This window comes from Monodelphis domestica, chromosome 1 (genome assembly GCF_027887165.1).
Source record: "Monodelphis domestica isolate mMonDom1 chromosome 1, mMonDom1.pri, whole genome shotgun sequence".
Classification (NCBI taxonomy): domain Eukaryota; kingdom Metazoa; phylum Chordata; class Mammalia; order Didelphimorphia; family Didelphidae; genus Monodelphis; species Monodelphis domestica.
The window spans coordinates 464237565-464263721 of record NC_077227.1 but is presented as its reverse complement, the minus strand read 5'-3'; the positions used below and the strand labels follow the sequence as shown (position 1 = coordinate 464263721).

The 26157-nt window shown below is 43.7% G+C and overlaps 1 protein-coding gene across 2 annotated transcripts; it reads right to left on the bottom strand.

The window, feature by feature from the left end:
- Positions 1-2336: 2336 nt before the first annotated feature.
- On the bottom strand, positions 2337-22666 carry PRDM12 (PR/SET domain 12). Of its 2 annotated transcripts, XM_056812565.1 has the most exons (6): positions 22274-22666; positions 20645-21011; positions 18831-19021; positions 16412-16567; positions 5735-5846; positions 2337-4328 (listed from the first exon to the last, which is right to left on the bottom strand). In XM_056812565.1, the coding sequence occupies exons 2-6, from the start codon at positions 20865-20867 to the stop codon at positions 3943-3945; spliced, it is 1068 nt and encodes a 355-aa protein (XP_056668543.1). In that variant the 5' UTR covers positions 20868-21011; positions 22274-22666; the 3' UTR covers positions 2337-3942. The 2 variants fall into 2 exon arrangements, with proteins under 2 accessions (XP_056668543.1, XP_001369688.2); XM_001369651.4 differs by lacking the exon at positions 22274-22666 and having other exon boundaries at positions 2343-4328; positions 20645-21272.
- Between the last annotated feature and the right edge of the window lie 3491 nt (positions 22667-26157).

The window sequence follows — 26157 nt, the reverse complement described above, 5'->3', positions numbered from 1 at the left end:
CCTTCCTTCCTTCCTTCCTTCCTTCCTTCCTTCCTTCCTTCCTTCCTTCCTTTCTTTCTTTCTTTCTTTCTTTCTTTCTTTCTTTCTTTCTTTCTTTCTTTCTTTCTTTCTTTCTTTCTTTCCTTTTCTTACCCTTTCTTTCCATCTTAGAATCAATATTGTATATTGGTTCCAAGGCAGAAGAACAGAAAAGGCTAGGCAATGGGGGTTAAGTTACTTGCCCAGGATCACACAGCTGGGAAGTGTCTGAGGTCAAATTTGAACCTAGGACTTCTCATTTCTCTCAATCCACTGAGCCACCCAATTGCCCCCTCTTTTTTCTTTTGACAGTGGGTTGATCTAGGTGACTTCTAGTGTCCCTTCCAATTCTAATATTCTCTCTTGTGTTTTAACATTTCATGTCCATCTCTGACATTCTGTGGTTTTATAGGGATCAAACATGATCCTTTAGGAAATTCTTTTCTTCAGTCATGAAAAAATAGATCTTATGCCAAAGAAACTAGCAAGAGAAACAAGGGAGGGGGAAAGTTGTTAAAGGATTGGGAAAGTTAAAAAGAATAGATGTAAGATATGACTATGAAAAATTTGTTCTCTTGATTAATGATGGATTGATAAATCGAGTTTGAAATATGGAGAAATCTCCTGGATTAGGATCATAGTGTCATAGGTTCTCAGAGCCAAATAGGATCTTATAACTTTAGGGTCATTTAGTCTAACTTTGTCCAAACCAATAAAGTAATCTCCTCTACTACAGTAACCTGATAGAGTCAGTCATTTAGCTAGATTTGTGCTATTCTTGACCAATGGCCCTTTATGAAAAGAAACAAGCGTTTATCGAGTGTCTACTATGCTAAATGCTTTTCAAATATTCTTTTTGATCCTCACAACCCTGAGAAGAAGGTATATTATGATCCCTGTTTTACACTTGAGGAAAATGAGGCAGAGACAAAGCAAATTGCCTACAGTCATAGAGCTAACAAGTAATTTAAGACTGGATTTGAACTCAGGTCTTCCTGACTCTTGATTCAGAGTTTTATCAGCAGTCACACCTTGCTGCCTCCAAGTTACTTTAATGAGAAAGCATTTCATTGTCATAATTATCAATAGCAAAAAAGCAAAAAAATGTATTGACTACTTACATCATAGAAAAACAATATGATGGAGTAAGAAGACCTGGCTTCCAGGCTTACATTTCATCTTGATTCATTATCTAGCTTTGAGAAAATCTTTACAGCTCTGCAATTGTGAACCTATGGCACACATGCCCAAAAGGGCAAGCAGAGCCCTCTCTGTGGGCACGCCAGCTGTTGTCCGCTAGAGTTCCTTACTAGAAAGCTAGAAGGACTCTGGTGGAGCTGTTTCCCTCCCCTTCTCCATATGCCTGAAGACATCCCAACTTCACCTACTCCTCTGACTAGCAGCCAATGGGAGTGTTTCCTTTCTTCCCTGTCTGGGGTAAGGGGAGGAAGGTAGGGGAGAATGTGGTGTGGCACTCAGTCTCTAAAGGTTTGCCATCACCGTCTAGCCTCTCTGAGCTACAGTTTTCTCATCTATAAAACAAGACTAAGGATGCCTGTCTCAAAACATTGTAACACAACAGAAATTGGAGCTCTCATTAAGAAAGTTTAGGATACAATGGTAGCCAGGTACAGAGGCTACAAAGAGAAAAGATGTACAATCCCTGACCTTTGAGGTTCTCTGGCATTAGTAAGGGCAGAATAAGTGAAACCAACAAACTATGGGCACCATTAGCAAACCATCTGAGCTAAACTAGCTTGGCAGAGCACTTCACACACTGTCATTAAAATATAAATGGAGGAATGGATAGACTGCAATCTGGAGTCTGTGGTATCAGCTATGTGTTGTGTGGGCTCTTGAAAAATCACCTGGTATTTTTCAGCAGAGCCAGGTCCACTGATAACTGTGATATGAGTAAGAAGGATGAGAGGGTAATATCACTACAGATTATAGCTAGATGTACCTTGCACACAGAGGATTTAATGGTGGTAGAAGATGTATAGCTATAGTTGTCTACCCCTAGGAGGCATGGTAAATATCTTTTGAACTGACATATGTATGGCAAGCCCTTGATTAATCATAGCTAGGGTGAAGCATGGGAAAGAGATGGATCTAGGAACCAAGAACTCTAGGATACACTAGGTCCCACAGCCTCCATGGCCTTCCCTTAACAGGACAGGAAATGGAGACTATAATTTCCCTAACTCATGGCCAAGCATTGCATTTTAATATACCTTAACAAAGGTACCTTAACCTTATGACACTCTCTACTTCTCCAAGGCTACTACATACATTAAATGCCAAACTATTCATTTGCTAAATGATAAATGCTCCAAGCAATTTTTTTTTATTTTAGAATACAAGAGGTACAAATGTATTTACAGTCATACATATACAATCAAATAATATATATCAAAGTTTTGTCAATATCATTTTAGATAAATATTTACAAAGTTAAAGTGACCATTTCCTGGAAGTAGAACACAGTTTGTGAAAACTCTATACACTTTATACCTTTCATTAATATTATTATAGTTTCTTTATTTTACAAAACACCCTAAGGGCTTCGTCACTTGTTAATGACTATGGGGCAGGGTGGGAGACACTAGAGGGCGCTCATTACTGGAGTTTAAGAGCAATTTGGGGGGTTGGGGGAAAGGGAGAAAGGATATGTTTGGGTCTCCAGAGGGCTGGGACTGCTGAGTCAGGTGAAGTCGTCTCCTCGTTTTCCCAAGGGATTTCGCAGCTGTTTGGAAGTGTTTCCAGGGAGGGGATGGCTCAAAAACACTATTGCCAGTCCTCCTCGGTTCTCCCCTGAAGATAATTGGGCTGAGGTTTTGGGGATAAAATGGAATTCCACAGTGTGTCCACCTCTTGACCTTACCCCTCCCCAGTCTGTCCATCCATAGCTGGCCTGATCCACCCTAATCCCTCCAGGTTTCAGAACCCAATTTCCACGAGCCAGGACAGGGGGAGAATAAGGCCTGACATCAGGCCGCTGTAACAATGAAATCGGCTTCCCCCTCTTGGCCAGAAAGTCCAGTAGTCTCGTGCCTGCCCTCCCAGCCTCTACCCACCCTCTTTCCCCTCAGCCAGACCTGAGCCCGATGAGGGAGCAGCTTTTCCCGAGGATGTTCTTGAACTAAAACCAACTGACTTGCATCTGTTTCCTGAGAATAATCTTGAGGATGGGAGGGAGGAGGGGAAGGAAGAGATCTGGAGGAGGTTCGGAGACACCAGAGGCACCCCTTGTTTGGGGGGTGGAGGAATTCCTGATTCCAGTCCTACCCCCACCCCTATCCCAACCCCCATTGCTTTGGCCTCCAGAGTGAACGGGAAAATCCTCGAGAGCTCCCATTTCTCCAAGCTGTCCATTTTCAGAGGATCTCGGCTTTCTAGAGTTAGGGGGATGGGAGTGGAGCAGAGATGTCTTTGATTGGTCCAGCCCACTCCTTCCTCTTCCTCATTCACTCTCCCACCCACCTCCTGACCCCCTACCTGAGAAGGGAAAAAGGCTCATAGGTGACTCTTGGGACCTAGGGATAGCTAGGTGAGAGGCAGGGGGACACCTATTGACTTACAAGGGCCCTAAGATGGTGATGTAAGAAGAAGAAAATATATGTATATATGTCCATATAGATATATCAATCAAACACTTAGTGTGCCGCCTTCTTCTGCCCCTCCACCCCAAGCTCCCTGGAGAAGGAGGCAGGATGCAAACTATGCAAGCTGAGTGGGATAGGGGACTTACTCAGCTGCCTTAAAACCAAATGATGAAACCAGTCCCTCCTTTGCACCCCGCTTCCCATTCCAAGAGGTCAGCTTTCACAGATCTCGGGAGGAAAGGGATGGAGAGGAGAGGAGAGAGGGCTGCGCCGCGGTGCCAGTCTCCAATGCCTCCCGTTGCAGGCCAGCCAGGGCGTCTCACAGCACCATGGTGGGGATATGGTGCGCCGCGAGGGAGGTGGGATGGGGCACGGGCAGGGCGGGGGAGTGCGCCTGCAGCGAGGCGTTGGGGGGCCGATGGCGGGCGCTCTTCTGGTGCGCCCGCAGCCCTGCCAGCTGGGAGTAGGCGCTCTGGCACACCTGGCACTTGTACGGGCGCTCGCCAGTGTGCAGGCGGACGTGGTTGCGGAGGGTAGAGGACTGGCTGAAGCGCCGGTTGCAAAAGCGGCAGACGAAGGGTTTGTCCAGGGTGTGGATGCGCATGTGAGAGCGCAGATTGCTGCGGGAGTTGAAGCCCCGGTGGCAGATGACGCAGCGCATGCGGCCCGCGGTGTTGGCGGCTGTGTCCACTGGGTGGAAGTCCTCTGGTCAGGGCAGCGGGGCAAGGAGCGGGGGAGGGAAGGAAGAATGGAGCAGCCAGGTTAGACCGGTGACTTCAGTCGCTAAGGAGAATTCAGCTGAAAACCCGAGTATCAGACTTGTAAAATGTAAGCCCCTTGAGGGTGGGCATTGGTTGATTTTTGTCTCTATGCCCAGAGCTAACACAACCTCTAGCCTAAAGTAAGCCTTTAATATAGGCTTGGTGAAGCCTGAAAAAGCAAAAGAAAACTACACACCCACTCCCCTCTCCTTGGTGGAAATGGAGGACTATGGTTCTGGAATATTGCATGTTTGCTGCTAATTGTAATAGTTTCACTGAGATTTTTTTTTTAATCCTTTCTTACAAGGGCACCCCTCCGAGGAGGAGAGGATCATTTGAAAATGAAGATCATGTAAAAACAAAAAATTAAAACGTAGTCAGTAAAAATGAATGATTGTTGATTCATTGATTGAGTTGCCCTTTGACCCAGATACTGTCATCCTGCCCCTTCCAGGGATTGCTACCCCAAAGGACTTCCGGACATTTGCCCCGGACTTAGAGGGGATGGTAGAGTTGCAAAGAACAAAGTTATCAGCCCCTGGAAACTGGTATGTTGACACTGCAAGCATTCAAGCAAAATTTGAATGACCACTTGTCAAGATGTTGTGGAGGGAAGTCCCTGCTTGGTGACCTCTCAGATCTCAATTATTCTGCAGATTCTGTGTCCTTTCTGAGTTAGTTAAAATTATAGCTTCTCAGAACTGGACCTAGTTAAATTGGTTGTCAGGTCCTCCTCTCTTCTGATACTGACCTCAGCTTCTACAAAGTCCTGCTTCTGCCAAGAAGCCTTTCCCAGTCTTCCTTGGTACCTTCCTTCTGAGAATATCTCCAATTTATCCCAGCTAGATCTTATTTGTGCTTAGTTGTTTGCCTATTAACTAGCCTATTATTCAGACATCCCCTTGAGAGCAAGAACTGGTTTTGATGCTGCATTTCTTTTTATCTCCTGCTCTTAGCACAGTGCCTGGCACGTGGTAGGTGCTTAATAAGTTTGTTGACTTGAAAGATCTCCCTAGTGACCTGCATCTTGGGAAGAGGTAAACCTTACTGGTCAACCCCAGAATGGGGGAGGGGGATGCAGAATCATCCAAGCACAGCAGAGTCCCACCTGAATCAGAGCAACAGTAGAAAAATCCATCAAAAGAGGCTTCTGATGCTTTATCTGTTTCAGAGGTGGAGGAAGGAGGAGGAGATGTATCACATAAGCTGTTCAGGAAGAACTATTTGGTTTTCTTTCTTCCCCCTCCAATTAGAAACTAATGGCTATCACTGCCCTGAGGTAAAAAAGGAAGCTGAGAAATACAAAGGGCCCCCTGTAATGATGGCTCTAGCTGGTTAAGAACTACCTACCATGTTTGTTCTTCTTCTGTTCTTCTTCCAACCCTGGGACACCAGGAATCCCCAGGAAAGTATTATGAGAGTTCCCATACCAAACCAGCAGCTCTTGATCTGGAGGAATCATCTGCAGAAAAAAGACCAGGAGCAATTATGCATTCAGAGAGAGGAAAGATCAAATTTCTTACTGTAGACCCTGGTACAGCAGAAGAGTGCTGGATCCAGAGGGAGAAGTCCTGGATTCACACCCCAGTTCTGTTACTAACTGGCTGGGGGATTTGGGGGAACTCTCTGAGCCTGTTTTCTTCCCTTTAAAATGAAGAGATTGAATTAAGTTATTTCTTAGATCCCTTCTAGCTCTAAACCCTATGATTCTCTTAAAATCTGACTCAGACCCTGAGATTTTTGATGTGGCTACATTTATAGCTCTCTACAACTGTAGTGACTCAGTCCAGAATCCTGGAATTCTCTTCACCTATGAGGGATCCTCTAAATGTGATTCACTAACCCAAGTCTTTGTAACATGAAGATGGAATCCAGACACTTCTATAAAAAGGGTTCCTGTGGAACTGGAGGTTCTATAGGTTTGCTCCCCTCTCTATGGTCCAGCCAACATCTCCGAAAAATGTGACTAGGAAGATAGAAGAGTCAATAAAATGGATTCCCAAAGCTTCATCAGCCCATTATATGGAAAACGGAACATACAACAGTAACTATAAGAATGTGTTTTTTAATCACTGAGAGACAGCTGAATTTAGATTAAATGTAGTGGCTAATTTTGATTTCAAAAGACAAAAGTTTATTAAATGATCTTTAGATATTTCCTTCCTCAGGGTAGAGAGCTGTAGGACTATATGTACAAAATGTTGCATATGCTGTCATATGTGATCACTGAACTGATTATAGAGCTTTAAAAAATATACAAGATATAAGAAGGCTTTATAGTATGTGGAATCCAGGTAGGAAGATAGACTGGAATAAAATTGGAAAAGTCAATGTGATACAGTGAAAAGAATGCTACACTTGGGGGCCAGAAGACCTAGATTTGAATTTTAGACTTGCCATTATGACCAAGGCCCTTTCTCCTCTATAAAAATGGGGTGGGAAATAACACAACTTCCTACTTTAAAAGTTATGGTGAAGAATGTGTTATTTATGTGATAATGCTCTGAATAAACATGAGCTGTTATTATAACTAAAAAAGATAATTTCTGTCCTGGAATATACTGATCAGAAGAAAATGCAGAGAAATCATCCACATTCACACTCTCTGGCCCAAAAGAGGAACGGCCAAAAAGTGCAATTATCCAGGTGTTTCTTGAGACTGTCTGGCATGATAGAGACCACAGTGAAGAGCCTAGGCTGTTCATATTATTCTCTCATCACTTCTATTTATGAGTTGTCTCTTCAAACAGATGATGTTGGGTATCTCAACAATTATTTCTCAAATATGAGACCTATATTGAATATATGTCTTCTCTTCATCAATACCTAGATCTCTAAGTCTGGGGACTGAATTCTTCTAAATATGTGACCCTCAGCAAATCCCTGATGCTCAGTTACCTCATCTATAAAATGAACATAATGATAAGGAGGAATTATTCTCTGAAATCAGAATAATGTATGTAAAGAACTTTGTGCTTCAAAGTATTATATGAACTTAAGCTATCGTCATCTTATTGCAGGTTATATGACAAGCTCAATAACAAATGTTTCTCCTTAACTCTTTCTTTTTCTTCTCATTTGTTCAATTACTTTCAAATTCTCTGTAACTGTCTCCTCTAAGATCAAAGGATTTAGAAACAGAAGATTTTATTGATGATCTGGGCCAACACCTTCATTTTATAAATGGGAGAAGTGAGAGTCAGAGAGGTACTTGTTTGATTATTTAATTTTTATTTCTAGTTATGGTGATGGGTATTCTCTAATGATCTCAGGAAGAGCAATGAAATTCATCCCCCCCCCCAATTTTATATCACAAAATTCATTTAAGTTCCTTTTGATTAAAAAAAATGTGACAAAAATGTTAAGGGGAGGTAATACACTGCTGAATCATGCAAATGACCTTTTCTTCCCCTGCTGATTGAGAAGAGATCCTCTATTATGAACAAGGCAATCATCAGAACCAAGAAGTTCATGAAACACAGACTTATTCACTGTAAACAGATGGTCATAGGCATTAGGAAAGCTACTGTGCCCAAGATTGAGATTCAGGAACAATTGACCAAAATGTATACAGCTATACCAGATGTCATTTTTTTTCTTTGAATTTTGAACTCACTTTGGTGATGGCAATTTTTTAAAAAAGATTTATGATTTTTTTGATTGTGCAAAAAAAAAGAAAAAGAAAAATGTCAGACTCGCAAAGCTCAGCTTATTTGAGAAGAACAAGTCATCAAGAAAAAAATTAAAAAGCTCAAGGACAGTGAAGAAAATCAGTATCATCACAAAGGCCCCCATTAGTATAAACAAAAAGCAGAAAGGATAGAAGGAAGAAAAGAAGGAAAGGAAAGGAAAAGAAAGGGAAGGGGAGGGAAAAGAAAAAGAAAAGGAAGGGAAGGGAAGGCAAAGGGAGGGAGGGAGGAGGAAGGCAGAAGATGTTGTACTTTTCTGGATAGAATCACCTTGTCAAAGAGAATAAGGAAAGGACATGTGTGCAATAAAGGTGGGGCTGGAGGAATTTTCCACTGGCAACTGGTTCAGTCTATGAATAACCAGAAAACCCTGGGCTTTGCTGATATCTTAAAAGGATTGCCAAGCTCTTCATCATTGTCCAGTCAACCTCACTGAAGTTAAGCTTCTTTAACCGTTTGGATTTACAGACTGATTGAGAGAGGAATGCATCCTTCCTCACAGCCACAGAGTTTCAGTCAAGGAGAGAGGAAGTCAGTAGATTTTCTGGATCCCAGGGCCTCCCTATTACACAATCTGTCCTGAGGGAAAGGTCTTCAGAGGGTCTTGTTCCCCAAAATATGTTCTGTAGACATGTGGGGATAATGATGGATTTGTCCCACTGCTTAGTTTCAAGAGAATATTTGGGATTAGATAATAATTTCTAGTTGAAATTTCTAGAACAGAAGGAAGTGCTGGAAAGCACTTCATATCCACTATCCCTTATCTTCTTAAAGCCCTGGGAGGCAGGTACTACAGGTACTATTATCTCCATTTTACAGGTAAAGAAACAGAGTGAGAAATTGTGACCACACATAAAATAAGATTGGACTTGAATCCAGCTCTGCCTGATTGTTCAAAGACTGGAATTCTATTCACTATGACATCCTCTGTTTCCTTCAATAGCTACCTATAGCATAGGCAAGACAGATGGCACATCTGAGCCTGGGTTAAACCAAAAGAGAATGGTCAGGCAACCTGCCAGAAAAAAAAAAATTCAATTCTTCAAAGGGCATTTAACACTGACCTGCAAAAACTTCAGATAATGAAGGCAGAGAGTTGTGTCCTAGTGGGTATCTCCTGTATCTCACTTTCCTAGATATTCTCAGGACTTCCCAAAACAAAGGACATATATGTATTTTGGAAAGAAATCTAGACATAGACTTCTTAAAGCCTTATAAATAGTTTTGGAATTAGGAGGGGGAATAAAGCATTAGAAGAGATGAAGCAATAGCTTCTACTTCCTTCCCAGAAGGTCTAAAATTCTAGCAGAACTGTCTAATAGGGGAGAAAAGTGAGAATGTTGAGTCAGAAAGAGGTGAGAGAAGAGAGGGTATTGAAAAGAGAAGAGGAGAGAGAGAGAGAGAGAGAGAGTAAAAGAAAGAGAGATAGCTAGAAGAGACCAGAGAAGTCACCTAGACCAACTCTCTCATTTTTCAGATAAGGGACTGATGCAACTTGCCCAAAGTCACATAGCTGGTCAATGTGTCAGTCAACAAGCATTAAAGTAGTAGAGCCAGGATTTGAACAGTGATTCCTCAGTCTTCATTTCTGTTACTGTAATATGGCATAAAACTTCTCAATGCCTTCTTATTATAAAAATGCACAAATTCTCTCTCAGAAATGATATGCTATGAGAGAATTTTTAGAGAAGAACTCAAGACCCTTATTCTATTACAGACATGATATGAGCTTGCAAAGAACTTCTCTCTAGGCCTTAATTCTTCATCTATAAGATAAGGGATGGGGTAAATAAGATCTCAAAGTTACTTTTGAGGCTAGCATTCTATGACTATATTCAAATATTCCATATTCTAAGGACTCTTTATATTAGATATTCTATAACCTAAGGTCTCTTTTAGTTCTAACATTATATGCTCTAGTTAACAATAACTATGATTCCATCATTGCTGGTCTATTGTAGATAAAGTGGCATACCCAACTCTCACAATCTTCCTTCTAAGGTGATCTGTGCTGATCCCTGTTTTTCTTGTTTTTCCCCCCCAAAACCCTCACCTTCCACATCTTATATCAATACCACGTATTGGTGTAAGGCAGAAGAACAGGAAGGGCTAAGCAATAGGGGGTTAAATGAGTTGCCTGTGGTCACATAGCTGGGAAGTGTCTGCTGTAAGATTTGAACCCAGGACCTCCTATCTCTGTGTCTGGCTCTCAATCCGCTGAGCCACCTAGCTGTCCCCACTGATCACCAATGTTAAAAAAGTAGTTTTTTCTCTCTCTGGCTCTAAACTTCCCCCCAACTCCAACAACCTCTGTAAAGGCCGTCTTACCCCTTTGAACAGTACTGATATGATGCACAATCTTCCAAAACATGGTGGGCATGTTGTCTGGTATTTCTGAAGCCAGGTGTCGGGGCTAAATATTTTGCCAAATGTGATCCAGAGTCATGCAGGCCTGTGACCCACAGTCAATCAAGGAAACACAGTTATGTTCTGATGTCTCTACATCTGCCTGGAACATTCTTTTGTTGTTGTTCAGTCATTTCTAACTCTTTATGCACCCATTTGGGGTTTTCTTGGCAAAGATACTAGAGTGGTTTGCCATTGCCTGCTCCAGTTCATTATATAGATGAGGAAACCGAGGCAAACAGGGTTAAGTGATTTATTCAAGGTCACACAGCAAGTAAGGATCTGAGGCAGGATTTCAATTCAGGAAGAGGAATCTCCCTTACTCCTTACTCCCTTACTTTATCCACTGGGCCATCTAGCTGACCTGAGCATTCTCTACAGATCTTCATTTTAAGGACAGATTTGTAGTCCAGGGATCTTTGTATCAGCTGCCTCTATTCTTCCAGAGGCTCAACTATGAATGCAGGGGTTTAGTCTAGGAATCTTAGTTTGGGAAAAATGTTCAATTCGACATTGACTCTTTTTGTTTTCATGGGAAGTCACAAGTTCTAGCATTATTGATAAACCATAATGATGATGATGATGATGATAGAGATAGCTTCCAGATGAATATTCCCCATCTCAAATATGACTTTAAAAATAATTTTAAGGAAATAAAGATTTGGTGATTTTAAAATTCAATAAATCAACTTTTATTAAATATTTCCCATCTACCAGGCACTGTGCTAAGGGCTAGGCATTTTTTTTTAAAGCATTAAAAAGAAAAGCAAAGTAAAGCAATCCTTGCCTTCAAGGAGCTTTCATTCTAATTGGGGGTGGGTAGAGGGTTGTGGAGACAACATACATAAACCAGTAGCTACAATATACATTTAGAGTAGATGGAAGGCAACTTTAGAGAGAAAAGTTATAGAAACTAAGGGAAGTTCTCTGACATGTTTGAAAATAAACAAAATACAAATATATATTGATTTAAAAGACAGTTCAGAAAATAATTACACCATAATTGAGAAGCAATAAAATTTCCCCAAAGACTGCATGATAAGTCTCTAGAAAGGAACTGGAACTATCACTTGGAACAGCTCCTAGTAAGGTACTTAGGAAGCTTAGCTTATTGGACATAAAGAAGATTTTGAGCACATCTCAGACCCAAGGAAAGAGTATTCACAATCCTACTCGGATGTCTCTCCTTCATTCTAATCATTCTTAATATATTATGACTGTGGAGATGCAATAATTAGCATCCAGAATTAACCTAGGAACTTTCCTTCCTCTTCAGCTCATTGTCAGAACTTTGCTATGTAAGGATTCAGTTTTTTCCAGCTTAAAATCATGCCAACACTAGCAAACCTTGCTTGATCAAGAAGCATTTGGCCAAATTCAGATCCCCCATCCTCATCACAGTATTCCTTAGTTACAAATATATGTATATATTTAATATCATCCAAATAAAATTCTTTTGTAGGCCATAAACTGCTATATAAATGTCAGCAATTATTATGATTATCACAAGGAAGTAAATATGCTTTCATCCACATAGAGTCTAGGGAATTATAAATTCTGATGCATCTGAGAGCTTAGATAAGGAAAACCTGGGTGATTTTGGAAGAATGAGACTACAACAAAGTATATTAAACTTAAAATTCTAGTGCACATCATTTGGTATTTGATGATTTATTATCAGCATCAGTTGTCCCTGAATCATAGCCGTCTGGATATAACTGGTTATTGAGAGTTCCAGGTAAGAGGCTGCTGGATAACAGATAGACCAAACGTCATAGATCTATCCAGGAGTGTACATTAGGATGATGATTGCAGAGCTCATATAAAGAAGAGAAAGAGAGAAGAAGCTGGTAATGATTTGTTCCATTAACAGTGAGCTCAACAGTTACTAAAAAGTGAAGGAAGTGGCAGAGAGAAAACAAATCATTTAAAGGATCAGGAAAGAAAGAGGGGTGGGGAGGGGGGGAGAACTAGAGAGAGAGAAAGAGAGAGAAAATGAGGAAAAAACTAGAGATATGACTACAGGAATCATCTTAAGTAAAACTCAAATCTTTAAATTCCAAAGCCAGAGGATTAATAAATTCTATTTTAGCTTTTACTTTTAGAACCAAACAGTGTCTTGCTTTCTTTGAACACCTAATTGGCTAAGATATGATGTATTCCTGTTAGGAGAATACAGAAAACTCTAAGCCTTCAAGGTATTTTTTATTTGTTTGTATGTGAGAAATATCTAACTATATCATGGTTAGAGGAAAATTCTCACTAACTAAAGTTATTTTCAGAGGTAGAAATGAATACAAGAAGGGAAAACACACCAAGATTTACCCAGAGAATTAAATTTTATTTTTGCCATCTCTCAGAATTTTAACTCAATTTATTCAATTTCTTATTGTTGGGAACTGAATATTTGTATTCTTGGATGGAAATTGCATGGCAAAACCTCACAAAATGGATTCTATAAATGAGATTGAAAGAACTTCTCAAAGGCTATGGTTTAACATGTTGAAATGTTGCTGGACATATGGATGGGCATCAAGTTTGAAAAAAAAATCAGACTTAAAGCTTTTTTTCCTTTGCCAGGTTATGAGTAGGCAGCACAAAAAGTCGATTCATTTCAAAGACTAAATACCACACAACAAATGGGTTGTTTGAAGAAGGAAGTTTGGCTCTTGTGCGCCTGCGGTCAGATTTGTGTAGATACATTTTCTTATACTCAATGGTGAGTTTTTCCATGACCATTGATGATATCTAGACAAACTCAAACCTACTCAGTTGTTTTTTGAGAAAATGGTTGCCCTCTTATTAAAAACATTAGTCCTGGGATTCTTTTATTAAAGCAAATACTGGGATATTTAATTTTTTTCCTTTTCCTCTTACTTTACCAGCAATTTGGGAGACACAGAGAGGCAGTTGATAGAGAGTAATCCTTGCAATCAGGAACACTTGGGTTCCTGTTTTTTCTCTGATGTATATATGACTGTAGATTTAACTTTAACCAAGCACTTAAACTCTTTATGCCCCTAGGTAACTTTCTAAGACTATACACTTCTGGTTTACATGACTAAAGGAATTTCTACACTGGGAGTTGCTTCCAATGACAAAATTACAAGTCTGGACCCCCTCAAAGTAAAATCAGAACAATCAGTGATACATAATTCTACTTGGATCTGTGCAGTGTTACTGAAAAGATACTCATTTTGGTGAAATGATAGAATACCCTCCTCCTGATTTTGAGAATTTCAAATCTCTGGCCAAGAGCAGGAGATGGAGAATTGATTTGGATCTTTGAAAGGTTTGTGATTCTAATTAATTACTCCTGGTACTATCTTCAGGGTTTGATTTCTACCTTGGAATCTCCAAGGTTCCTTCCTTGGCTCCACTCCATTTTAAATGGCTCTGGCACATACAATGAAATATACCTCAAGCTATAAGCTGACTCTAGTTATGCGTGCTTCAGTAACATCCCAGGTACAGGGTCAGTTTGTATTTTTGCTCTTATTTAAATGTAACATGTTTGTATTTATGGTGGGAGACCCCTGTGGGTAAGGACTATATTATATTTCATCTTTCTATCTCTCTCATTGCCTAGCACAGTGCTGGGAAGTTAATGGGTCCTTGATATATCTGTTGAGTTTCATTGAATTAAATTAAAATATTTCTGAGAGAGAGAATAAGGGGTGGGGATTGGGTATTAGCGTGTGAGTATAAATGATATGAGAGGCAGTCTGTGAAGATGCAAAAAGAAGGGAATGACTGTATGTGTGTGTCTTGATATAAAAGTAGATGAGGTCTTAGCAGCCAGTCATAATTGATAGCTAGCTGGCCTCAGATCAGGAGAACCTGGATTCAAGGCCCATCTCTGACACTGATTCTTACTGGCTACATGATCCTGGACAAGTCCCTTAATCTTTTAGTGTCCCAGACAATTTAAAAAAATAACAAAATTCTTACCTTCTGTCTTAGTAACAGTTTTTTTTAACCCTTGCCTTCTGTCTTAGGATCACTACTGTGTTTTGGTTCCAAGGTATAAGAGTGGTAAAGGCTAGGCAATGAGAGTTAAGTGACTTGCCCAGGATCACCCAGCTAGGACGTATCTGAAGCTAGATTTGAACCAAGGACCTCCCATCTCTAAGCCTGGCTCTCAACTTATAGAGCTACCCAGCTGCCCAGCTGCCCCTTTTAGTATCAGTTCTAAGACAGAAGAGAGGCAAACATTTAAGTGGCTTTCCTAAGATCATACATATAGGAAGTATGTAAGGTCAAATTGAACCCAGGACCTCCTGTCTTCAGACCTAGCACTCTATCCACTGTGCTCCTGAGTTGTCCCCCTTTCTAAGACTAAAAATTGCTAAGCAATTGCTAACCTGCTTCAGTCTGGAAAATTTCCTCCCTGGGAGTCCCTGATACCAATAAAAATTATAGATGTCATTCCTATCCCCCCATTTAATAATTAAGAATCTGTGAGGAAACAGGGAGGAAGCAGAGTAGGGGCATATGAAAAAGATGAGGGCATGGATGTATTTGTGAGAGAGTGTATATGTTTGAGGATACTGTGAAGGTAAAAGGATGAGTGGAAACATATTGGGGAGTCGGGATGAAGAGTCAAAATTAAAGGAGCAGATGGGTGAATGTGAAGCATACTCTATTCTTAAGTGAAGCTCAAACCAAATGGAGGCTAATTTATGGTCATTTGACAGTGGCAAAAGATTTCAAAGCATAGGAAGACCATATCAGGCCACTGGCTGCCTAGCAAGTTTTCTCTCTACATCAAATAATCCAGCCTCTACTGATTGTTCAGTGTTTCACACCAGCCCTTCATCCAAGTCATAGCATTTAAATGGTCCAATGATCTCTTCCCTTTCCTACAAGCTGCAGAGCTGAGGGTCCCTGGAAGGGCTTTTCCCCTAGGTCTCATTGCATTGGTGTTTATCATTCCCTCAAGCTGTCCTGAGTCTGTTAGTGGCAAGATCTGTCAAGGGCAAAGGGCAATCCTGTTTCCTCTCTAGGAAATGGGTTTTGAGTGCATTGGTTAGTCAGGAGGGAATTTGATGCCAATTGAGGAAACTGCTGGGCCCTGCTCATGAGGTATCTAGGAAAGGAAGGTTTCTGGAACTGTCAGGGATACAGAAGTAATGACTTTTTTTGGGTAGATAAATAAAAACAAACAAAAAACTCAAGATTTACTAGCTATAAGCTCTACAGAACAGAAACAGTGTCTTATTTAAATTTTAGAGCTCCTCCTAGCACCTACCTCCTACAATGCTCTATACATAGGCACTAAATAAGTATTTGTTGAATGAATGAATGAAAAAGAATCACAGCCTGGGGCTTTAATTCTTCCTAACAAAAAATATTCATAAAATAGTATGCATATAACTCTCTCCTAGCAGGTCAGGCCTATCTTTTCTGCCTCTATTACAAGTTATTTGTTTCCTGTCTCTTCTCCATCCTAGATTAGAAACTCTTGGTATACAGGGATCTTCTGTGCTCAGCACAGTGCCCTTCACTGAATAAGGCAAATTGTTTTTTAAATTATTTTTATTATTTATTTTTCATTTTGGATCCAAAGCCAATATTCCCTTTCCTAGTTGTTATTTCACTTCTAGGTCTCTTCATTCCTAAGGAACATCCTTGGAATCAAGCCTATCCTTTCGACGACTTGCCTAGAGAGAATAAACACTAGGCATTCCCTTTGGTGCTGCCTTTGATCACCATTTTCTTTAAAATAAAATTGTAAAGAACATCTTTACTAATTTTGCTCCATTAAAAAAAGTCACGTTGTTAGAAATGTTATGTTTGAACATCCTTTTAAAGCACACATTTAATAGGTGTGAGGAGCTATACTGCTCAGACCCTCTTTAAGGACTCCCCTCCATACACATAAACATAAAGACAGAGAAGGAGGCTCTTGGGCCACCTCATGACTTCTCACCTCAATTGCCTTGTAGAAGATACTGTTGCCAATTTGTACCACCTCCAGATTTTGTTCTTGCTCATTTCGGGCACATTTGATATAAGTCATCCAACTTCGGTGATCTTCTTGGCTTGCGTCAATGAAATATCGAACTGTGCCATCTTCATTGAATACCTGACCAAGGGAAAAAAGGAATCCAAGCTAAGAAATGGGAAGGCAGGAGAAAGAGCTCAATGGAGCTTGTCATGTACATTGTATAGTAGAAAAAGCACTGAACTTCAGAAGTCAATTTTGATCTTTCTGCTTATAAAGTATGGGACCTCAGTCAAGATATCACCTCTCTGAGCCTCAGTTTTCTTATCTGTGAAATGAGGAGGTTAGAGTAGATTGTATGATCTGCCATACTGTGATCTTATGATTGCTAAACCCATAAAACCAACAGTGAGAATTCATACAGTCTTGGAGCTGAGAAAGATCTCAAAAATCTGGTTCATGAACATGAACAGAAATCATCTTTACAACACCTCAAGCAAATGGTCCTCTGGCTTCTTCTTGAAGACCTCTAGGAATGGGGAACCCACTACTTTTTTTTTTTTTTAAAGCCCTTACCTTCTGTCTTGTATTGGTTCCAAGGCAGAAGAATGGTAAGGGCTAGGCAATGGGGGTTAAGTGACTTGCCCAGGGTCAAACATCTGGGAAGTGTCTGAGGCCAGATTTGAACCTAGGACATTCCATCTCTGGGCCTAGCTCTCGATCTATTGAGTCACCCAGCTGTCCCCAAACCCACTATTTTTCAAGGCAGCTCCTTCCACTTTTTGACATTGGTTTCTTATGAAGTTAGAACCTGATTCTCTTCAACTTCCATCTCCATTCATAGCTCTTCTCTCTGTAGGAAAGCAGAACAAGACTAACTCTTCTTTAACATGATACCTTTTAAAAAATAATAAGTGGGTAGTTTCCAGGAGCTTAGAGAAGAACCTCTGAGTTTTTTTCCTAGGCTTTTTTGTTGACTCCAAGAAAGACTGGTTCTAGGTTCCTAACTTTGTTTCTCTGTGAAATTAGAGGAATAACATATCCTTTTTCAGGATGCTCTAAAATATTCAGCAATAACAAGTTATCTTTCTTGGCTGCTCCCACATAGCCTTGCTTCTTAAAGCAATTTCCCAGGTAGGGGAGTAGAGGAGAAAAACCAACAACTTTCCTTTCAACTATGAGTATTGGTTTTTGAATTCTAGGTGTTGCTTTTGAAAATTAGAAACTGCCTTAAATCATCTGATCTGGCCAAGTTGAATGGTGGTTGAACTAGCAATCTAGAGAAGAAACCCAGTCACCCTGGGGGAAAGAAGTCTGAGAAATTATGAAGTTTTCCTCAACATCTCCCACTCAATTCAGAAAAATAATGGAAAGCCCAGGATTACCCATGTAACAGGGCTTTATTTCACTGCAGATTTGTCATTCACTAGGTACCATGTACATCCATATAAATTTGGAGCTGGAAAGTTGCTTAGAACCCAAAGGGATCTTAGCATCTAAAATGTCAAAGCTAAAAGATTTTAAGAACACAAGATTAGAGTTGGAAGAGACCCAAGAAATAATCTAGTTCAACTTTCTTATTTTACAGATGGAGAACCAGAGGCCCAGAGAAAGGAAATCATTTTCCCCAAGGTCAACCACCAATTAGTGGACGGCTGGAACTGGGAGTTAGGTCTTTAGTGGACTCTCCTCCAGAGGTGTGTGTGTGTGTGGGGTGGTGTGTGTGTATGTGTGTTTGAGATATACAAGGATACAGATTTTAAAAAATCTTTAAATGCATCTTTTCCTGGTCTTTAGCCAGGTTTTGGATTAGAGGATGGGGGAGATGGAGGAGAGTCTGTGGGGGCAGATGCATTGTTGCAGAGAAGGCAGGTTTTATGGGCCTTCCAAAAAGGATGGAGATGGGTGCAGTCTGAGGTGTATTCTTGGAAGGGGTAGAGAAAGGAAGGTCTGGTGAGTGATCGACCCTAAGGGCTACCCCCTATCCCATGTGGGGACCACTGCTATTGTTGTTGCATGCTTATATGCTAGCTGGAATTAGGGTGGGGTGGCAATTTTTGAATCCGTATTTGTTTGGACTTATCTGGGAAGTCTGAGCACTATATCCGTTAATGTGAAGAGTACCCACTGCCCTTCATCCAAGAGGAGGAGAACCAGACGTCCACTATGTAGCATAAAATTCTTTCTGTTCCTGTTGGTGTCCTGCCCTGAATGACTTGAGGGGTCCTCTAGTTCTGACTCCACAGATAACTCTGCTTGGTAAGAAGGTGAGTCAGTAGCTGCCTGGGGGCATTTCTTGCAATATACCTTCCCAGGGCACTAGGTTGCTAGGAGGGCAAAAGCTGACTGCCCTCCAAGGGACATTGATCCCAGGCCCTCCCCCGTGAATATCATTTCCATTTACCTCCCACATCAGGTTGTTATTCTTGCAGATGTCCACGTGCTCTGGAGAGATGACCCTGCCTGTGAACGGACCCATCTCAGTGCCTGCTTTGATCCAGGTCTTGGAGAAGATGCCCAGGCCCTCCCCAGGTATGGAGCTCTGAGCAATAATCACTTCCGATGGCAGCACCAGACTAGACAGCTTCTGCACCTCTGCTGGGTGGAGAGAGGAGATGAGATGGAGCAGTAAAAAGGATGGGGTGGGGGGGGTACAAGAAGGGGTGTCAACAGGATATCTCAGTCACCTTCCTTCCCAGACCCCAGTCTTGTCTCCTTTATCTCCCCATCAACTTGCTGGAGGACAGGCAAGGAGCGGAGAGGAGACACCAAGTAAAAGCACATCGCTGTCCTAGGGGCTCCCTTCTCTTCTGCATGCAGCAGTTGCAAATAAGAGACCAGGAAGATCTATGGAAAATGCTTATGGGGGTGCCATAACAGGACTCCAGGACAGGAAAGAGAAAGAGAAAGACATCTCACCAGTTCATACGTATAGGCTCGGCAAAGGCTTGCCCCATTGCGCACCAGGTTGGGAAGTCCAAGCCTGGCTGGGCCTGGGGTGGGGGTGGGGGTGACGGGGAAGGACCGGGCCCTTTCAGGGTGGAGCTGCGATCCTCGGGCAGACCTGACCCCCGGCTGGGACTGGGGCAGCTAATGCACATTCCGGATCCTACAATATGTTACAAGGTTCCCCTCTAAGCTACCTGGGAAAAAAATATGAGAGCGCAGAGCCTGAAAAGGGGGGTTAAATGGTGTCTATTTCAGCCCATCCAGCAATTTGTCACGCTATTAAAGTGATCTGCATTCATTAGGCTCAACTAGAAAGAAATTGCTAATTCTAAATTCATTAGCCCTTTAAGAATGCTGTAGCAGTAAATTCGGCCTCACTGCGGAGAAGACTTGTTTAAAAGGGGCCGAGGAATTCCCCTTACAAAATGGGGAGATTAGATGGTTGACATAGTGTGAATGGAACTGGAATTAGTCTTCACGGTAAATTAAGAGAGGAACAGAAATCTTAAAGGGGGGAAAAAGAGGGGGACGCCCAGAAATGCCAGCGAAAGGGAGAGATATTGTTTGCCGGTTGATGAATGAGGAATAAGAACTTGAGACATCTTAAAGAAAAGAAACTTTTTTTTCTCTCCCTCTCCCCAGCCCTCCCCAGTCCCCCTTCCCCCCCTTTAAAGTTTCTGGGTTTAAGTGGGAACTTTCGCAGGTCAAGCCCAAGTTAACTAAATGAATTTAAAACCCTTCTTTTTGAGTCAACTGCTATTACACGCCTAGTAAGGCCTTAAATGCCAGGGACTTGGGCTCAAAGGGGGCGGGAGCGGGGGGGTGGGGGATCAATGGCCGAGTGGGGAGAGAGAGAGAGGAGAGGCGGAGAGAGGCGGTGGGACCCAGAGTGAGGAAGTCAATGGGAGAAGAATTCCGAGGGCTGTGGATTTTGGAGAGCTCCAAGCTCTGGGCTTTCAGAAAGTTGTTCCTCACTCCACGCTCCAGCTCCTATCCCCAAGGAGGGTTAGTGTCCCCTTCGGTCCCACCCCACCTCTGTGTGAACTCCGGGACAAAGAGCTGCCGGGGCTAACTCCCCGGCTGCCTGGGCTTCTAGGCGTGCGACGGTCTGGGTTGAGGTGGGCTAGGCTGAGCGCCGTCCAGGGGGGCTTCGAGATATGTAGGTATCAGGGCCCGACCTAGAGGGGACCCCCTGGCTTGAAGGGGAGGGGGACCGTAGAGTGTAGCTGTCCCTTCTCCACACCACCCCGGGGAACAGGGCCCACTCACCTCCCGAGAAGGACTGAGCCAGGACCTCTGCGGTGAAGGCGGTCTTGGGATTGGTGTGGTGAGACTTCTCTTCGAAGAGCTGTTCTCCCAGCACGTTCCGCCATCGACCGTATAGGAAGCTGTGCAGGATGTCGGAGGTGATCACCTCAGCCAGAGACAACCCTTGAGGCTTCAGGCCGGTCTTCAGCACCAGAGCTTCCGCGGGGAGCACCGAGCCCATCATGAACCACCCCGTCCTCTCTGGCCACTCGAGACGGCAATGGGCTCGGGGGAGAGCAAGGGAGGGAAGAGCAGGAGAAGAGGAGGAGGAGGAGAAGAAGGAGGAGGTGGAGGAAGAGGAGGAGGAGGAGAAAGAGGAGGGAGGTGGCTGAGAGAAAAGGGGGCAAGAAAAGAGTACGTAAGAAAAATATAGCGTCGATAGCCAAGTCTGGGTTAAAAAAAAGTATATATATGTATATATATATATATATATATATATATATATATATAATATAAATATTTAGAGGAGAGAGAGTGAGTGAGAGAGAGAGAAATATCTATATATATCTATATATATCTATATATATATAAATGGATCAGTGTTTGAAGATGGGCTTTCCGGCGAGCTTTCGCCTTTTGCTACTCTATACCTAACAGTCTGCCACTTGGCAAATTCTCAGCCCCTTTATAGGAGCCGCAGTGACCCTCCTAATTGGTTATTAATGACCCCCCTGACGTTGTAAGATAGACTTGTTCTACCAGAGAGCGACAAACCTAGAGGGAGAGAGAGAGGTGGGGGGAGAAGGAGCCCCCTCCTCACCTTCGTTGTCGTCGTAGTCCTCCCTCTCCCCCCTCCTCTTTCCCCCTCCCCTTTTGGGAAGGGCAGAGGGAGAGGCAGGACCAAAGGCTAGGTTTATCCCAGCATAGAAATCGCGGAGGGGGGGCTGGGGAAAAGAGACTGCTCTTGAAACCCGTTCTAAGTCTGCACTTCTCTAGTTGGGGGGGGGGGGGGGCGAGAACGGGGTGAGGAGAAGGAGACAGGCACAAAAGGAGACAGACCTGCATATAGACACACACAAACACTATTCCTGGGCTGATTGCTGCCTCCGATTGCCCCAATAGGCATCGGATGCCAGAAAGCTATTACTATTTCCCAGCTAAAGTGTTTCTGGCCTCCAGACTGGACAGAGCAGGGCAGGATTGCATTCCCCGGCCTCCGATCTCTCCCCTGCTCGACTCCCTCCCCACCTTTGAGGAACTAGGAGCAGTGAGCTCGGTGATCTTAGTTAAGGAACCCCCTCCCCCCCCCCCCAGCCTGGCAACCCCACTCCCCCTTAGTTTCCCGACCTGACGTAGCCGGGTATTTCATTTCCCCTACTGCCTAGGTCCCCAGTCAGGGTCCAGCTCTCTCAGTATTTCCTGCTGGGTTCGCCGGGCTACTCTCCTCCTTTGGACACCGATCAGGTAGTTCGAATAAAGCGGGCCGCCAGGCTAAGAACCACCGGGGAAACGAAATCCAGGCCTGGGGTCAGTATATGGAGTCGCAATCCCTGCGTGACCGTCGGGGGCCATTCTAGCCGAGACGGGGGTCTAAGGGCTGGAGGGATGGGGCGAGGACGGAACTGAAGAAGTTGGTGCCCAGGATCTCACCTGCTTAGGATGCTTCTCACGGAGTGAACCCACTTCGAGACCTTTTCTTGCCTTCCAGTTTTGTCCCGGGTGTCACACACTAAAGTCGGGATATTTCTTCAGACTCCTCATCCGGATTCAGGTTACAGGGTCGGACCTCTGCCCCCTTTCCTTCCCACCACGGGTTTGGCCAGAGTCCGGATCAAACCAAACCTGTCCAAGTTGGTCTCCCTTCCCTGTCCTCTTCCCTACGGCGGGTCCACAGAGTCGGTCTGGGATCGCGGGGTAAGGTAGTTGAGGAGCAATCGCCGGAGATACCTGGGTGGGTCTCCAAGAGACAAGTACGCTGAATTGCTAACTCGCTCTAAACCCTTAATCAGAGAGGAAAACAGAAACTTCAAAGTCGGGCCAGCTGGGTTCCCAATTCCATCAGCCCACCGAAAGACCTGGGTGACTTTGGCTCTCTGTCCTAAGGCCCACCTAAATCCCAAATCCCATTGCTTGGGAGTGTCAAGGGATGGCTCTCAGTTCAGGTACCCTGACTTAAGACCAAAGCGTCCAAATAGAATTCTCTGGCCAGCTATTTCTCTGCCTCATTCCTTTTTTCTTTCCATCTGTCACTGTCTCTCCATCCCACTACCCTTCTCTACACCCTTCCTTATCTTCTATTCTTTCTTCATTCTTTTTGTCTGTCTCCTCTTGGTTTTTTTTCCTCTTTTTTCTCTCTCTCCCCCTTTCTGCCTCTCCCGCTCTCTCTACCTTTTCTTTCTTTATTATTTTTCCTCTTCTTTATTTTTCCCTTTCCCCTCTCTTCTGTCTCTATTTGGATCTCTCTCGGCTCACCAGAAGGCCCCAGAGAGTAAAACAAGGATTCCAAGCACAGTGTCTCTTCCCATCATCGCCAAAGTCACCGCTGGCAGCCCAGAGCGTTTTTTCCCATGGGGAAAGGGTCTCTCTGTCCTGGAAAGAAGAGGAGAAAGATTCTTTGCTGCATTTGAATAGCAAAGCTAGAGCCAAAGAGTCTTCCCCATCCCTTCACCCCCAATTGCCTTGAAGGGGATAAACTGCCTCTCACTTCATCTCCCCCTGCCTTTTCTTTTCCTTTAAATTTAGCCGCAAGCTGGAGGGCCCAGTTAACAGGTGGTCACGAGTATTACCACCAACTGCTTCTATGGAAATTTAGAGGCTAGTGGTCCAAGGCTTCCTAATGTCCCCCAAAGCCTCCAGGCTGAGGTTTCTGGGCTCTTGGGGGCTTGGGGAGTCCAAAGGCTGCCCCATTCGCTTCCCTAGTATGAGAGCTATTGGACTCCAGCTAAATGTGGACCAGGACAACAAAAGGGAAGATCTAAAGGACATGGGGAAGTTTGGGGACTTTAGGTGTCCTATCACCAAGCTGTTCTCTGTAGTGGTACAAGAGAGGATCTGTATCTGAGGATATATCCCTTCATGACAGCTTTCCCAAATGGGAACGTGGAATGAGGCAAGTCATGCTCCCAGGGCTTCCAAAAAGGATTATTTCTGGTTACTCATCTTCAGATCAGGGACCTTTGGCTAAAAACAAAACAAAACAAAAAACCAGACCAGTTTGGCTTGACCAATGTTGGCCTTCAGACTATTCCTTGTCCAGAAGAGAATCAGGAGCCCCTGTCACCTTCCTTTAGCCATCTCCAAACCCCATTCCTACCCTCATTCAGTTATGACTGTTTGTTGACTCTAGCAGGAACATTCATTAGTACTTGGGGGCAAAGGGATGGAGTGAAGGAGAAACTGGGTAAAGTTCTGTTGCACAAACACCACAACCGCTCTCTCACTCTCTCAACCAAGTGATTGCCACTAATGAAAGAACAGGGTTGTCATCCACCCTGTGCCATCTATTCTCCTCACCCCAACCATAAGGCTAAGGAACCTTTCCTTTTCCAGAAAATGGGAGACTTTTACACGATGTGGGTGATGGTTGTTTCTATTACTCCCACTCTTCCTTTAAGAGTGATTTTGTTTTGAAAATCTGTGTGGGAAGTGCCCCAAACTTTCCTGGAAAGAGGAAAACAATGGGTAAATTGTCTGCATGCCGGGATGCAGGGAAGGTGAAAATGCACCACCGAGAAATTCTTGGTGTGGATGTCTCTATAGTGTACTGTATACCTATTTGCCCACATCCTAAGTAAAACGAAGGGCCGCTCTAAGTACACAGCCACGCCCTTGGCAGGCTCCTAAACCTCCAGACTTCTTCCACGGACCGTCAAGCTGTCAGGAAAGAGAGGCAGAAGCTGGGAATGATAGCGAAGGAGAAATTACACAGACTATCCATTCCAATCCTGCCGAGTCGAGTCAAAGAGCTTGTGCGTCTGCTTTTTCCAGTACAAGCGAACGACGCCGAGTCATTTGGCCCTTTATCTTTCCTCCATTTCTTGCAGAGATGAAGAATTTAGGGCCTGGAGAAGCATGCGAAATCCTTTTCTGCTAGTGAGGTTATGGGGGTGAGGGTGGCGTTCTTCAGCAGGTAGATACGGGAGATGGAAGGAGGTTAAAAAACCATCAAAATAAAATGGATAACTCAGATGCTTAAGGAGCTTACAAAGTTAGACACTTGTCTGTGTTTCCGTATTAAAATCTCCTATTATCAGACTCTAGTCTACAGCCCCCGAGACAGCTGGAAATACGTTTGGGGTCGGAAGAGGTGGAGAGATACTCGGTTTCTTTGTATAGGTCGGGATTGGGTGGATCGGAGATATAACCCCTCGTTGTCCCTCTGTGGCAGCTGTTTGGTGCTTGCAGCACCCATATGGGTTGGGGCATTGGCCGGGAAAAGGGGGAGAAGCAGAAAGAGAGGGTGGGAAGTTAGGGAGAGTGAGCTGAGGGATCCTAATTTTTAGAGGAAATCAACTGAACATTCATGGCTTTTAATAGGAGAGAAACTTTTCCCCATTGCTGGGGACATTGTTGTGAGTTGTCTTTGGGGTGGGATGGGGTGGGGGGAGGTGCCGACCGTGGGCCGGCTTGTATTGCCATCTGCATATTTCCAAAGTCTCCTCTCGGCCCATCCCCGGAGCACTTTAATATTCATGGGTGTTAATAGAGAGGCCCTTAGTATATTGGGCTATTGTGGGGAAGTGTTCGTATTGCTTTTCCTCTGAATAGCCCCAGTTCCCCTTTCTTTGGAGATGTTTTCCAAGGTTGATGGGCCAGGAGTGAATGGTGACTTTTTTTCCCCCTCCCTCCACAGCCCCCCTTCCAGAGAGAACATCTTTATCCCAGCCGCAGCCTCTCTGGTTCCCCATTCACGGCGCTCTGGAGCGCTGGCAGGCCAGAGAAAAGTGGAACGAATCAATCTTTCACGCTCCTTTTGAGGTCAATTTGACACCCAGGGGCTCCGCTTTTCTTCCCGGAGCCCGCGAGGGGATGGCCGGCTCCGGACAACGTCGGGGCCCGAGGAGGGGAGACTAGGGGCGGCCAAAGGGCTGGGGGAAGAAAAGATAGCGGGAATTGGGGACAGAGGAAGGCTCAAGCTGACTGATATTGCAAGAAAGGGGATTTGAGCCCAACAGCTGCTTTGGGGAAGGCGGGGGTGTGGTGGGGGTGGGAGTTGAAGGGGGGGGTGCGCCCCTGTCAGACCTCGTCTCCCTCTAGATGAATAGGATTTGGAAAAGATCTCAGATTGATTTATATTTATGGCGGCCGAACATTTATTGCTGGGCTAAAGCAGAGAGGAATTAGGGGGGCTGGGGAGGGTATTGGGGGGCCAAAGGAAGGATCAGGCTGTCAGGACTAATCTCCCAGAATCCCTTCCGAAATGAAGTGAGAGCCAGGGAATCCAACCTGGAGAACCGGCTAAAGCGGGACTCGGTTCACTTTCACATTTAACCCTTTGGGGAAGGAGACTTAAGAGGGGGCGGCGGGGATATGGG